At 36.8% G+C, this 13,888-nt stretch overlaps 1 protein-coding gene across 1 annotated transcript in view; it reads right to left on the bottom strand.

Annotated features, from left to right (window-relative positions):
* LOC133754587 (syntenin-1-like) overlaps positions 1-13,635 on the bottom strand; it is a 42,979-nt gene extending 29,344 nt beyond the window's left edge. The window contains exon 1 of the mRNA XM_062185007.1: positions 13,628-13,635. Within this exon, the coding sequence (XP_062040991.1) occupies positions 13,628-13,635 (8 nt within the window). The remainder of the gene's footprint in view (positions 1-13,627) is intronic.
* Between the last annotated feature and the right edge of the window lie 253 nt (positions 13,636-13,888).

Raw genomic sequence — 13,888 nt, forward strand, 5'->3', positions numbered from 1 at the left:
AATGGACTGAGAAAATCACAGTAAATATGGTTTTGGAGAACAGCAAAGTCTTTCCATTAGGCATATAGATAAAATATCATCGATACATACAGAAATATCATGTTTGTTTACAGCAGTTCCTCTAGCTATCTCCCTAGTAATTAGGAATGTGTAGAGCTGGTGTCTCCATGTGGAAGCAATTATTGTTTGAAAGCAAATAATTAAATGTTCCCTGATAAAAAAAACAATCAAAACAATAAAATCCATGGATAATATCAGGAAAACAAAAACGCAGAGGCTGTAGAAATATCAGTGTTTGAGTTAGCCAAAACTAAACCGGATATTTCCGGTTTCATCCAGTCATATCTGGACAAACTGCTGTGGAATTCGTATGCAATGGACCGAGAAAATCACAGTAAAAATGGTTTTGGAGAAAAGCAAAGTCTTTTCGTTAGGCAAGTGCATAAAATGTCATCTCTAGAAACAAAAATATCATGTTTGTTTGCCGCAGTTCCTTGAGCTTTCTCCCTAGAAAATGCAAATATATGGAGCTGGTGTCTCCATGTGGAACCAATTAGTGTTTCCAAGCTCAAAATAAAATGTTCCCTGATAAAAAACATTCAAAACAATAAAGTCCGTGGATAATATCAGGAATACACAAAAACAGAGGCTGTAGCAATATCTGGGGTTGAGTTAGCCAAAACAAACCGGATATTTCCGGTTTCATCCAGTCATATCCGGACAAACTGGTGTGGAATTCGTATGCAATGACCGAGAAAATCACAATAAAAAAGGTTTTGGTGGAAAGCAAAGTCTTTTTTATGCAAGTGCTTAAATGTCATCTACACAAACATAAATATCATGTTTGCCGCAGTTCCTCTAGCTTTCTCCCCAGAAAATACGAATGTGTAGAGCTGGTGACCCAGGATGAACCAATTAGTGTTTCAACGGTAAAAAATGAAATGTTCCCTGATAAAAACTTTCAAAACCAAAAAGTCCATCGATAATATTCAGAAAACACAAACACAGAGGCTTTCACAATATTTCGGATTGAGTTAGCCAAAACACAACCGGATATTTCCGGTTTAATCCAGTCATATCCGGACAAACTGGTGTGGAATTCGTATGCAATGGACCGAGAAAATCACAGTAAAAATGGTTTTTGAGAAAAGCAAAGTCTTTTCGTTAGGCAAGTGCAGAAAATGTCATCTATACAAACAGAAATATCAGGTATGTTTGCCGCAGTTCCTCTAGCTTTCACCCTAGAAAATATGAATTTGTAGAACTGGTGTCCCCATGATGAACCAATTAGCGTTTCCAAGCTGAAAATAAAATGTTCCCTGATAAAAACATTCAAAACAATAAAGTCCATCGTTAATATCCGGAAAACACAAACACAGAGGCTTTCACAATATTTCGATTGAGTTAGCCAAAACACAACCGGATATTTCTGGTTTCATCCAGTCATATCCAGACAAAGTGGTGTGGAATTCGTATGCAATGGACTGAGAAAATCAGAGTACAAAGGGTTTTGGAGAAAAGCAAAGTCTTTTCGTTAGGCAACTGCATAAAATGTCATCTATACAATCAGATATATCATGTTTGTTTGCTGCATTTCCTCTAGCTTTCTCTCTAGAAAATATGAATGTGTTGAGCTGGTGTCCCCAGGGTGAACCAATTAGTGTTTCTACGGTACAAAATGAAATGACCCTGAAAAAAACATTCAAAACAATACAGTTCATTGATAATATCCAGAAAGCACAAACACAGAGGTTTTCGCAATATTTAGGATTGAGTTAGCCAAAACACAACCGGATATTTCTGAATTCTTCCAGTAATATACGGACAAAGTGGTGTTGAATTCTTATGCAATGGACCGAGAAAATCACAGTAAAAATGGTTTTCGAGAAAAGCAAAGTGTTTTCGTTAGGCAAGTGCATAAAATGTCAGCTATACAAACAGAAATATCATGTTTGTCAGTTGCTCTATATTTCTCCCTAGAAATACGAAAATGTAGAGCTGGTCTCTCCATGTGGAACCAATTACTGTATCTAAGCTCAAAATAAAATGTTCCCTGGTAAAAAAACATTCAAAACAATAAAGTCCATTGATAATATCCAAAAATCACAAACACAGAGGCTGTAGCAATACTTCGGATTGAGTTAGACAAAACACAACCGGATATTTCTGGTTTCATCCAGTCATATCTGGACAAACTGCCGTAGAATTTGTATGTAATCGACTGAGAAAATCACAGTAAAATGGTTTTGGAGAAAAGCAAAGTCTTTTAGTTAGGCAAGTGCATAAAATGTCATCTATACAAACAGAAATATCATGTTGTTTGCCACACTTCCTCGAGCTTTCTCCCTAGAAAATGCAAATATGTAGAGCTAGTGTCTCCATGTGGAACCAATTAGTGTTTCCAAGCTGAAAATTAAATGTTCCCTGATAGAAAACATTCAAAACAATAAAGTCCGTGGATAATATCAGGAATACGCAAACACAGAGGCTGTAGCAATATCTGGGATTGAGTTAGCCAAAACACAACCGGATATTTCCGGTTTCATCCTGTCTTATCCGGACAAAGTGTTGTGGAATTCGTATGCACTGGACCAAGAAAATCAGAGTAAAAGTGGTTTTGGAGAAAAGCAAAGGCATTTCGTTAGGCAAGTGTATAAAATGTCATCTATACAAACAGAAATATGATGTTTGTTTGCCGCAGTTCCTCTAGATTTCTCTGTTGAAAATACGAATGTGTAGAGCTGGTGTCTCCATGCTGAAACATTTATTGTTTCAACGGTACAAAATTAAATGTTCCCTGATAAAAAACATTCAAAACAATAGTGTCTGTGGAAAATATCAGAAATGCAAAAACACAGATGCTGTAGCAATATTTTGGATTGAGTTAGCCAAAACACAACTGGATATTTCCGGTTTCATCCTGTCTTATCCGGACAAAGTGGTGTGGAATTCATATGCAATGGACCGAGAAACTCACAGTAAAAATGGTTTTGGAGAACAGCAAAGTCTTTTCGTTAGGCAAGTAGATAAAATTTCATCGATAAAAACAGAAATATCATGTTTGTTTACCGCAGTTCCTCTAGCTATCTCCCTAGAAATAATGAATGTGTATAGCTGGTGTCTCCATGTGGAACCAATTAGTGTTTCCAAGCAAAAAATTAAATGTTCCCTGATAAAAAACATTCAAAACAATAAAGTCCATGGGTAATATCCGGAAAACACAAACACAGATGCTGCAGCAATATTTCGGATTGAGTTAGCCAAAACACAACCTGATAATTCTGCTTTCATCCAGTCATATCAGGACAAAGTGGTTTTGAATTCTTATGCAATGGATCGAGAAAATCACAGTAGAAATGGTTTTGGAGAAAAGCAAAGTCTTTGCATTAGGTAAGTGCATAAAATGTCAGCTATACAAACAGAAATATCATGTTTGTTTGTCAGTTCCTCTACCTTTCTTCCTAGAAAATACGAATATGTAGAGCTGGTGTCTCCATGTGGAACCAATTACGGTATCCAAGCTCAAAATAAAATGTTCCCCATTAAAAAACCTTCAAAACAATAAAATGCATTGATAATATTCAGAAAAAACAAACACAGAGGTTGTTAGCAATATCTGGGATTCAGTTATCCACACCAAACCGGATATTTCCGGTTTGATCCAGTAATATCCGGAGAAACTCCTGTGGAAATCCTATGCAATGGACCGAGAAAATCACAGTAAAAAAGGTTCTGTAGAAAAGCAAAGTCTTTTCGTTAGGCAACTGCATAAAATGTCATCTATACAAACAGAAATATCATTTTGTTTGCCGCAGTTCCTCGAGCTTTCTCCGTAGAAAATACAAATATGTAGAGCTAGTGTCTCCATGTGGAACCAATTAGTGTTTCCAAGTGCAAAATTAAATGTTCCCTGATAAAAACATTCAAAACAATAATGTCTGTGGATAATATCAGGTATACACAAACACAGAGGCTATAGCAATATCTGGGATTGAGTTTGCCAAAACACAACCGGATATTTCTGGTTTCATCCAGTCATATCCCGACAAAGTGGTGTGGAATTGGTATGCAATGGTCTGAGAAAATCAGAATAAAAATGGTTTTGGAGAAAAGCAAAGTCTTTTCATTAGGCAAGTGCATAAAATGTCATATGTACAAATAGAAATATCAAGTTTGTTTGCCGCAGTTCCTCTAGCTTTCTACCTAGGAAATACAAATCTGTAGATATGCTGTCCCCATGATGAACCACTTAGTTTTTCCAAGCTCAAAATAAAATGTTCCCTGATAAAAACTTTCAAAACAATAAAGTTCATCGATAATATCCAGAAAAAACAAACAGAGAGGTTTTCAAAATATTTCGGATTGAGTTAGCCTAAACACAACCCGATATTTCTGGTATCATCCAGTCATATCCGGATAAACTGGTGTGGAATTCCTATGCAATGGACTGAGAAAATCATAGTAAAAATGGTTTTGGAGAAAAGCAAAGTCTTTTTGTTAGGCAACTGCATAAAATGTCATCTATTAAACAGAAATATCATGTTTGTTTGCCGCAGTTCCTCTAGCTTTCTACCTAGAAAATAATAATATGTAGAGCTGGTGTCTCCATGTGGAACCAATTAATGTATCCAAGCTCAAAATAAATTGTTTCCCGATAAAAAACATTCAAAACAATAAAGTCCATTCGTAATATCCAGAAAAGACAAACACAGATGCTTTCACAATATGACGGATTGATTTAGCCAAAACACAACCGGCTCTTTCTGGTTTCATCCAGTCACATCCGGACAAACTAGTGTGGAAATCGTATGCAATGGACTGAGAAAATCAGAGTAAAAACGGTTTTCGAGAAAAGCAAGGTCTTTTCGTTAGGCAACTGCATAAAATGTCATCTATACATAGAAATACCATGTTTGTTTGCCGCAGTTCCTCTAGCTTTCTCCCTAGAAAATACAAATGTGTAGAGCTGGTGTCTGCATGTGGAACCAATTAGAGTTTCGCAGCACAAAATTAAATGTTTCCTGATAAAAAATATTCAAAACAATAAAGTCCATTGATAAAATCCAGAAAACACAAATACAGAGGCTGTAGCAATATTTTGGATTGAGTTAGCCAAAAAAGAATAGGATATTTCTGGTTTCATTCAGTCATATCCGGACAAAGTGATGTGGAATTCGAATGCAAAGGACCGAGAAAATCACAGTAAAAATGGTTTTGGAGAAAAGCAAAGTCTTTTCGTTAGGCAAGTGTATGAAATGTCATCTACACAAACATAAATATCATGTGTGCCACAGTACCTCTAACTTACTCCCTAGAAAATACGAATGTGTAGAGCTGGTATCCCATGATGAACCACTTACTGTTTCTTTGGTAGAAAAATAAATGTTCCCTGATAAAAATATTCAAAACAATAAAGTGCATTGATAATATCCAGAAAACACAAACACAGAGTCTTTCACAATATTTTGGATTGAGTTAGCCAAAACACAGCCGGATATTTCTGGTTTCATCCAGTCATATCCGGACAAACTGGTGTGGAATTCGTATGCAATGGACCGAGAAAATCACCGTAAAAATGGTTTTGGAAAAAGGCAAGTGCATAAAATGTCATCTAGACAAACAGAAATATCCTGTTTGTTTGCCGCAGTTCCTCTAGCTTTCTCCCTAGAAAATATGAATGTGTAGAGCTGGTGTCCCGATGATGAACCAATTAGTGTTTCCAAGCACAAAATGAAATGTTCCCTGATAAAAAACATTCAAAACCATAAAGTCCATCGATAATATTCAGAAAACACAAACACAGAGGCTTTCACAATGTTTCGGATTGAGTAAGCCAAAACACAACCGGATATTTCTGGTTTCATCCAGTCATATCCAGACAAAGTGGTTTGGAATTCATATGCAATGGACCAAGAAAATCAGAGTAAAAATCGTTTTGGAGAAAAGCAAAGTCTTTTCATTAGGCAAGTGCATAAAATGTCATCGATACAAACAGTAATATCACGTTTGTTTGCCGCAGTTCCTCTAGCTTTCTCCCTAGAAAACATGAATGTGTAGAGCTGGTGTCCCCATGATGAACCAATTAGTGTTTCCAAGCTGAAAATAAAATGTTCCCTGATAAAAAACATTCAAAACAATAAAGTCCATGGATAATATCCAGAAAACACAAACAGAGAGGTTTACAAAATATTTCGGATTGAGTAGCCAAGACACAACTGGATATTTCTGGTTTCATCCAGTCATATCCGCACAAAGTGGTGTGCAATTTGTATCCAATGGACTGAGAAAATCAGAGTACAAATGGTTTTGGAGAAAAGCAAAGTCTTTTCGTTAGGCAAGTGCATAAAATGTCATCGATACAAACAGAAATATCATGTTTGTTTGCCGCAGTTCCTCTAGCTTTCTCCGTAGAAATATGAATGTTTAGAGCTGGTGTACCCATGATGGACCAATTGGTGTTTCAACGGTACAAAATGAAATGTTCCCTGATAAAAACATTCAAAACAATAAACTCCATTGATAATATCCAGAAAACACAAACACAGAAGCTTTCACAATATTTCGGATTGAGTTAGCGAAAACACAACTGGATATTTCTGGTATCATCCAGTCATATCCGGACAAACTGGTGTGGAATTCGTATGCAATGGACCGAGAAAATCACAGTAAAAATGGTTTTTGAGAAAAGCAAAGTCTTTTCATTAGGCAAGTGCATAAAATGTTACCCATACAAACAGAAATATCAGGTTTGTTTGCCGCAGTTCCTCTAGCTTTCTCCCTAGTAGTACGAATGTTTAGAGCTGGTGTACCCATGATGGACCAGTTAGTATTTCAACAGTACAAAATTAAATGTTCCCTGATAAAATGTTTCCCTGAGAAAATCGCAGTAAAATGTTTTGGAGGAAACAAAGACTTTTCGTTAGGCAAGTGCTTAAAATGTCATCATTCAAACAGAAATGTCATGTTTCTTTGCCACAGTTCCTCTAGCTTTCTCCCTAGAAAATACGAATGTGTAGAGCTGGTGTCTCCATGTGGAGTCAACTAGTGTTTCCCAGCAGAAAATTAAATGTTCCCCAATAAAAAACATTCAAAACAATAAAGTCCATCGATAATATCCACAAAACACAAACACAGAGGCTGTAGCAATATCTGGGATTGAGTTAGCCAAAACACAACCGGATATTTCTCGTGTCATCCATTCATCTCTGGAAAAAATGGTGTGTAATCGTATGCATTGGACCAAGAAAATCACAGTAAAAATGGGTTTGGAGAGAAGCAAAGTCTTTTCCTTCGTCCAGTACATAAAATGCCATGTATACAAACACAAATATCATCTTTGTTTGCCGCAGATCCTCTGGTGTTCTCCCTAGAAAATACGAAAGTGTAGAGGTGGTGCCTCCACGTGGAGTCAACTAGTGTTTCCCAGCACAAAACTAAATGTTCTCTGATAAAAAACATTCAAAATAATAAAGTCTGTCGATAATATCTGGAAAACATTAACACAGAGCCTGTGGCAATATTTGGGATATAGTTAGCGAAAACAAAACCGGATATTTCTGCTTTCATCCAGGCATATCTGGAGAAAGTGGTGTGGAATGCAATGGACCAAGAGAATCACATTAAAAATGGTTTTGGAATAAAGCAAAGTCTTTGAGTTTGACAAGTGCATAAAATGTCATCTATACAAACAGAAATATCATGTTTTCTGCAGCTCCTCCAGCTTTCGCCCTAGAAAATACGAATGTGTAGAGCTGGTGTCTCCATGTAGAACCAATTAGTGTTTCCCAGCAAAAAATTTAATGTTCCCTGGTAAAAAAAACCATCAAAACAATAAAGTACATCGATAATATCCAGAAAACACAAACACAGAGGCTTTCAGAATATTTCAGATGGAGCTAGCCAAAACACAACCGGATATATCTCATTAATCTAATAATATCCGGACAAAGTGTTGTGGAATTCGTATGCAATGGACTGAAAATCAGAGTAGAAATGGTTTTCGAGAAAAGCAAAGTCTTTTCTTTAGGCAAGTGTATAAATTGTCATCTATTCAAACAGAAATGTCATGATTTTTTTGCCACAGTTCTTCTAGCTTTCACCCTAGAAAATATGAATGTGTAGAGCTGGTGTCTCCATGATGAACCAATTAGTGTTTCTACGGTACAAAATGAAATGTTCCCTGATAAAAATATTCAAAACAATAAAGTCCGTTGATAATATCCGGAAAACACAAACACAAAGGCTTTCACAATATTTCAGATTGAGTTAGCCAAAACACATCCGGATATTTCTGGTTTCATCCAGTCATAGGCGGACAAAGTTGTGTGGAATTCGTATGCAGTGGACCGGATTGAGAAAGTCACAGTAAAAATGGTTTTGGAGAACAGCAAATTATTTTCGTTAGGCAAGTGTATAAAATGTCATCTATACAAACAGAAATGTCAGGTTTGTTTGCCGCAGTTCCTCTAGCTTTCTCCCTAGAAAATACAAATGTGTAGAGCTGGTGTCTGCATGTGGAACCAATTAGAGTTTCGCAGCACAAAATTAAATGTTTCCTGATAAAAAATATTCAAAACAATAAAGTCCATTGATAATATCCTGAAAGCACAACCACAGAGGCTGTAGCAATATCTGGGATTGAGTTAGCCAAAACATAACTGGATATCTCTGGTTTCATATAGTCATACCGGGACAAACTGGTGTGGAATTCGTATGCAATGCCATGAGAAAATCGCAGTAAAATGTTTTGGAGTAAAGCAAAGTCTTTTCGTTAGGCAAGTGCATAAAATGTTATCTATACAAACAGAAATGTCATGTTTATTTGATGCAGTTCCTCTAGCTTTCTCCTTAGAAAATACAAATGTGTAGAGCTGGTGTCTCCATGTGGAACCAATTAGTGTTTCTACGGTTCAAAATTAAATGTTCCCTTATCAAAAACATTCAAAACAATAAAGTCATTTGATAATATCTGGGAAACACAATCAAAGAGGTTGTAACAATATTTGGGTTTGAGATAGCCAAAACACAACCGGATATTTCTGGTATAATAAAGTCATACGGGACAAACTGGTGTGGAATTCGTATGCAATGGATCGAATTAATCACAGTAAAAATGGTTTTGGAGAAAACCAAATCTTCTCATTAGGCAAGTGTATAAAATGTCATCTATATAAACAGAAATATCATGATTATTTGCCTCAGTTCGTGTAGATTTCTCACTAGAAAATTAGAATGTGTAGAGCCGGTGTCTCCATGTGGAGTAAACTACTGTTTCGCAGCACAAAATTAAATGTTCCCTGATAAAAAACATTCAAAACAATAAAGCTTGTCGATAATATCCAGAAAATATTATCACAGTGTCTGTAGCAATATCTGGGATTGAGTTAGCCAAAACACAACCGGATATTTCTGGTTTCATCCAGGCATATCTGTACAAATTGTTGTGGAGTTCATATGCAATGGACCAAGAAAATCACAGTAAAAACAGTTTTGGAGAAAAGCAAAGTCTTTTCCTTGGGCTAGTGCATAAAATTTCATCTATACAAACTGAAATGTCATGTTTCTTTGCCGCAGTTCCTCTAGCTTCCTCCCTAGAAAATACGAATGTGTAGAGCTGGTGTCTCCATGTGGAAACAATTAGTGTTTCCAAGCACAAAATTAAATGTTCCCTGATAAAAAAACATTTAAAACAATAAAGTCCATCGATAATATCAGGAATACACCAACAAAGAGGCTGTCGCAACATATGGGATTGAGTTAGCCAAAACACAACTGGATATTTCTGGTTTCATCCAGTCGTATCCTGACAAAGTTTTGTGAAATTCGTATACAATGGACACAGACAATCATAGTAAAAATGGTTTTGGAGAAAAGCAAAGTCTTTTCATTAGGCAAGTGCATAAAATGTCATCTATACAAAGAGAAAGATCATGTTTGTTTGGACAGTTCCTCTAGCTTTCTCCCTAGAAAACACGATTGTGTAGAGCTGTTGTCTCCATATGGAACCAATTATTGTTTTAAGCAAAAAATTAAATGTTCACTGATAAAAAAACATTCAAAACGATAAAGACCATAGATAATATCCAGAAAACACAAACACAGAGGCTATCAGAATATCTGGGATTGAGTTAGACAAAACACAACTGAATATTTCCGGTTTCATCCAAGCATATCCGGAGAAACTGATGTGGAATTCATATGCAACAGACTGGGAACATCACAATAAAAATGGGTTTGGAGAAAAGCGAGTCTTTTCATTAGGCAAGTGCATAAAATGTCACCTATACAAACACAAATATCATATTTATTTGCCGCTGTTCCTCTAGCTTTCTCCTTGGAAAATACGAATGTGTAGAGCTGGTGTCTCCATGTGGAACCAATTACTGTATCCAAGCCCAAAATTAAATTTTCCCTGATAAAAACAGTCAAAACCATAAAGTCGATTGATAATATCCAGAAAACACAAACACAGGAGCTTTCGCAATATCTGGGATTGGGTTAGCCAAAAAAACCCAGATATTTCCGGTTTCATCCAGTCATATCCGGACAAACTGGTGTGCAATTCAAATGCAATGGGCCGAGAAAATCACAGTGAAAAAGGTTTTGGAAAAAAGCAGTCTTTTCGTTAGGCAAGTGCATAAAATGTCATCGATACAAACAGAAATGTCATGTTTGTTTGCCGCAGTTCCTCTAACTTTCTCCTAGAAAATACGAATGTGTAGAGCTGGTGTCTCCATGTGGAATCAATTAGTGTTTCTACGGTACATAATTAAATGTTCCCTGATAAAAACATTCAAAACTATAAAGTCCTTCGATAATATCCAGAAAACACAAACACAGAGACTGTCGCAATATCTGGGATTGAGTTAGCCAAAACACAACCGGATATTTCTGGTTTCATCCACACATATGTGGACAAAATGGCTTAGATTCGTATGCAATGGACTGAGAAAAACACAGTAAAAATGGTTTTGGAGAAAAGCAAAGTCTTTTCGTTAGGCAAATGCATAAAATGTCATCTATACAAACAGAAATATCACATTTGTTCGCCGAAGTTCCTCTTGCTATCTCCCTAAAAAATACGAATATGTAGAGCTGGTGTCTCCATGTGGAACCAATTAGAGTTTCACAGCACAAAATTAAATGTTCCATGATAAAAACATTCAAAACAATAAAGTCCATCGATAATATCCAGAAAACACAAACACAGAGGCTTTTGCAATATCTGGGATTGAGTTAGCCAAAACTGAACCGCATATTTTTGGTTTCATCCACTCATATCTGGACAAAGTGGTGTGGAATTCGTATGCAATGGACTGGGAAAATCACAGTAAAAATGGTTTTGGAGAAAAGCAAAGTCTTTTCTTTAGGCAAGTGCATAAAATGTCATGTAAACAAACAGAAATATAGTGTTTGTTTGCCGCAGTTCCTCTTGCTTTCTCCCTAGAAAATACGAATGTGTAGAGCTTGTGTCCCCATGTAGAACGAGTTAGTGTTTCATAGCACACAATTAAATGTTCCCTGATTAAAAAAAAACCTTTCAAAACAATAAAGTCCATCGATTATTTCTAGAAAACACAAACACAGAGGCTGTCGCAATATCTGCGATTGGGTTAGCCAAAGCAAAACCGTATATTTCTGGTTTCATCCAGGCATATCCGGACAAGGTGGTGTGGAATTCCTATGCAATAGACCGAGAAAATCACAGTGAAAATGGTTTTGGAAGAAAGCAAATCTTTTTGTTAGGAAGTGCATAAAATATCATGTATACAATCAGAAATATCATGTTTGTTTCCCATGGTTCCTCTAGCATTCTCCTAGAAAATATGAATGTGTAGAGCTGGTGTCTCCACGTGGAACCAATTAGAGTTTCCCAGTACAAAATAAAATATTCCCTGATAAAAATCATTTAAAACAATAAAGTGCATCGATAATATCCAGAAAACACAAACACAGAGGTGGTAGCAAGATCTGGGATTGAGTGAGCCATAACACAAGAGGATATCTCTGGTTTCATCCAGGCATATCTGGACAAAGTGCTGTGGAACTGGTATGCAATGTATTCAGATCATCACAGTCAAACTGGTTTTGGAAACTAGCAAAGTATTTTCTTAGGCAAGTGCATAAAATGTCATCTACACAAACACAAATATTATGTTTCCTTGCAGCAATTGCTGTAGTTTTCTGCCTAGACAGCACGAATGTGTTGAGTTTGTGTCTCCATGTGGAGCTAATTAGTGTTTCCCAGCTCCAAAGAAAATATTCCCTGCTTAAATTCATTCAAAACCATAAAGTCCATTGATAATACCAAAAAACACAAAGCAGAGCCTGTAGCAAGATCTGGGATTGAGTTTGCCATAACACAAGATGATATTTCCTGTTTCATCCAGTCATTTCCAGACAAAGTGTTGTGGAACTGGTATGCAGTGGACTCAGAAAATCACCCTCAAACTGGTTTTGGAGAAAAGCAAACTCTGTTTCTTAGCCATGTGTATAAAAATCATGTTTGAAAATATAAATATCCTGTTTGTTTGCAACGATTGCTCTCGCTTTCTGCATAGAAAATACAAATGTGATCATGTTTGGCCTGCATATGGAAGCACTTAGTATTTCCAGCACAAAACAAAATTTCCTCTACTGAAATTCATTCTAAAATGTAAAGTCCATTGATAAGATCCAGAAAACACAAACACAGGGGTTGTAGCAAGATCTGGGATTGAGTTAGCCATAACACAAGAGGATATTTCAGGTTTTCCTGGCATATCCGGACAAAGTGCTGTGGAACTGGTATGCAATGTATTCAGATTATCACAGTCAAACTGGTTTTGGATAATAGCAAAGTATTTTCTTTGGCAAGTGCATAAAATGTCATCTACACAAATACAAATTTCTTGTTTCTTTGCAGCAATTGCTGTAATTTTCTGCCTAGACAGCACGAATGTGTTGAGTTTGTGTCTCCATGTGGAACTAATTAGTGTTTCCCAGCACCAAAGAAAATATTCCCTGCTTAAATTCATTCAAAACCATAAAGTCCATTGATAATATCAAAAAACACAAAGCAGAGCCTGTAGCAAGGTCTGGGATTGAGTTAGCCAGAACACAGAGCATATTTGTGGTTTCATCCTGTCATATCCGGACAAAGCGTTGTGGAACTGGTATGCAATGGACTCAGAAAATCACCCTCAAACTGGTTTTGGAGAAAAGCAAACTCTTTTTCTTGGCCAAGTGGATAAAAATTCTTGTTTGCAAATACAAATATCCTGTTTGTTTGCAATGATAGCTCTAGCTTTCTGCGTAGAAAACACAAATGTGAGGCGGAACAAAAGAAAAGCAGTCTTTTCCATCCTAAATCATGGAGGTAATGTGCAGAGAAGAATATCCATATTTCAAGAACGAGGAAAGTGACTGGATAAAGGAAGCATGACTACCCACTCTAGGAGTCAACACAGAAATATTTGCCAAATCCTGAGTTCAGAATCTTGTTTTCCAGATGAATAAAAAGCACCTAAATGTCAAGGGAAATGTTCTTCCTGTGATAAGGAACCTTACACGGCCCAACTGCTACACTTGGCCTCCTGGGGGCCTTATGCCCCCGGCCCAGAGGCCAGCAGGCCATGGCCCGCCTCACTCCGCCATCTTCGCTCCACTTTTCTTTTGTTCCACCTCTCAGATTCGACAGAGATCCCCGTGGCATGCAGCTGTCAGGCTGACTTTCCCAGAAAGAAAGAAGCCACTGAGAAGCAATCTTCTGCTGCAGTTTTCCTAATTATAAAGAAATTATTTTACACACTGAAGGCTGATGTTTAGTTTGAAGCAGGTGCTTAGGTAGGGGTACTTGTCAGTTCTCTACCTGTTGTTCCAAACAAGAAGACTAAATATAAGGATGGGT

This window comes from Lepus europaeus, unplaced genomic scaffold (genome assembly GCF_033115175.1).
Source record: "Lepus europaeus isolate LE1 unplaced genomic scaffold, mLepTim1.pri SCAFFOLD_212, whole genome shotgun sequence".
NCBI classification, from domain to species: Eukaryota; Metazoa; Chordata; class Mammalia; order Lagomorpha; family Leporidae; genus Lepus; species Lepus europaeus.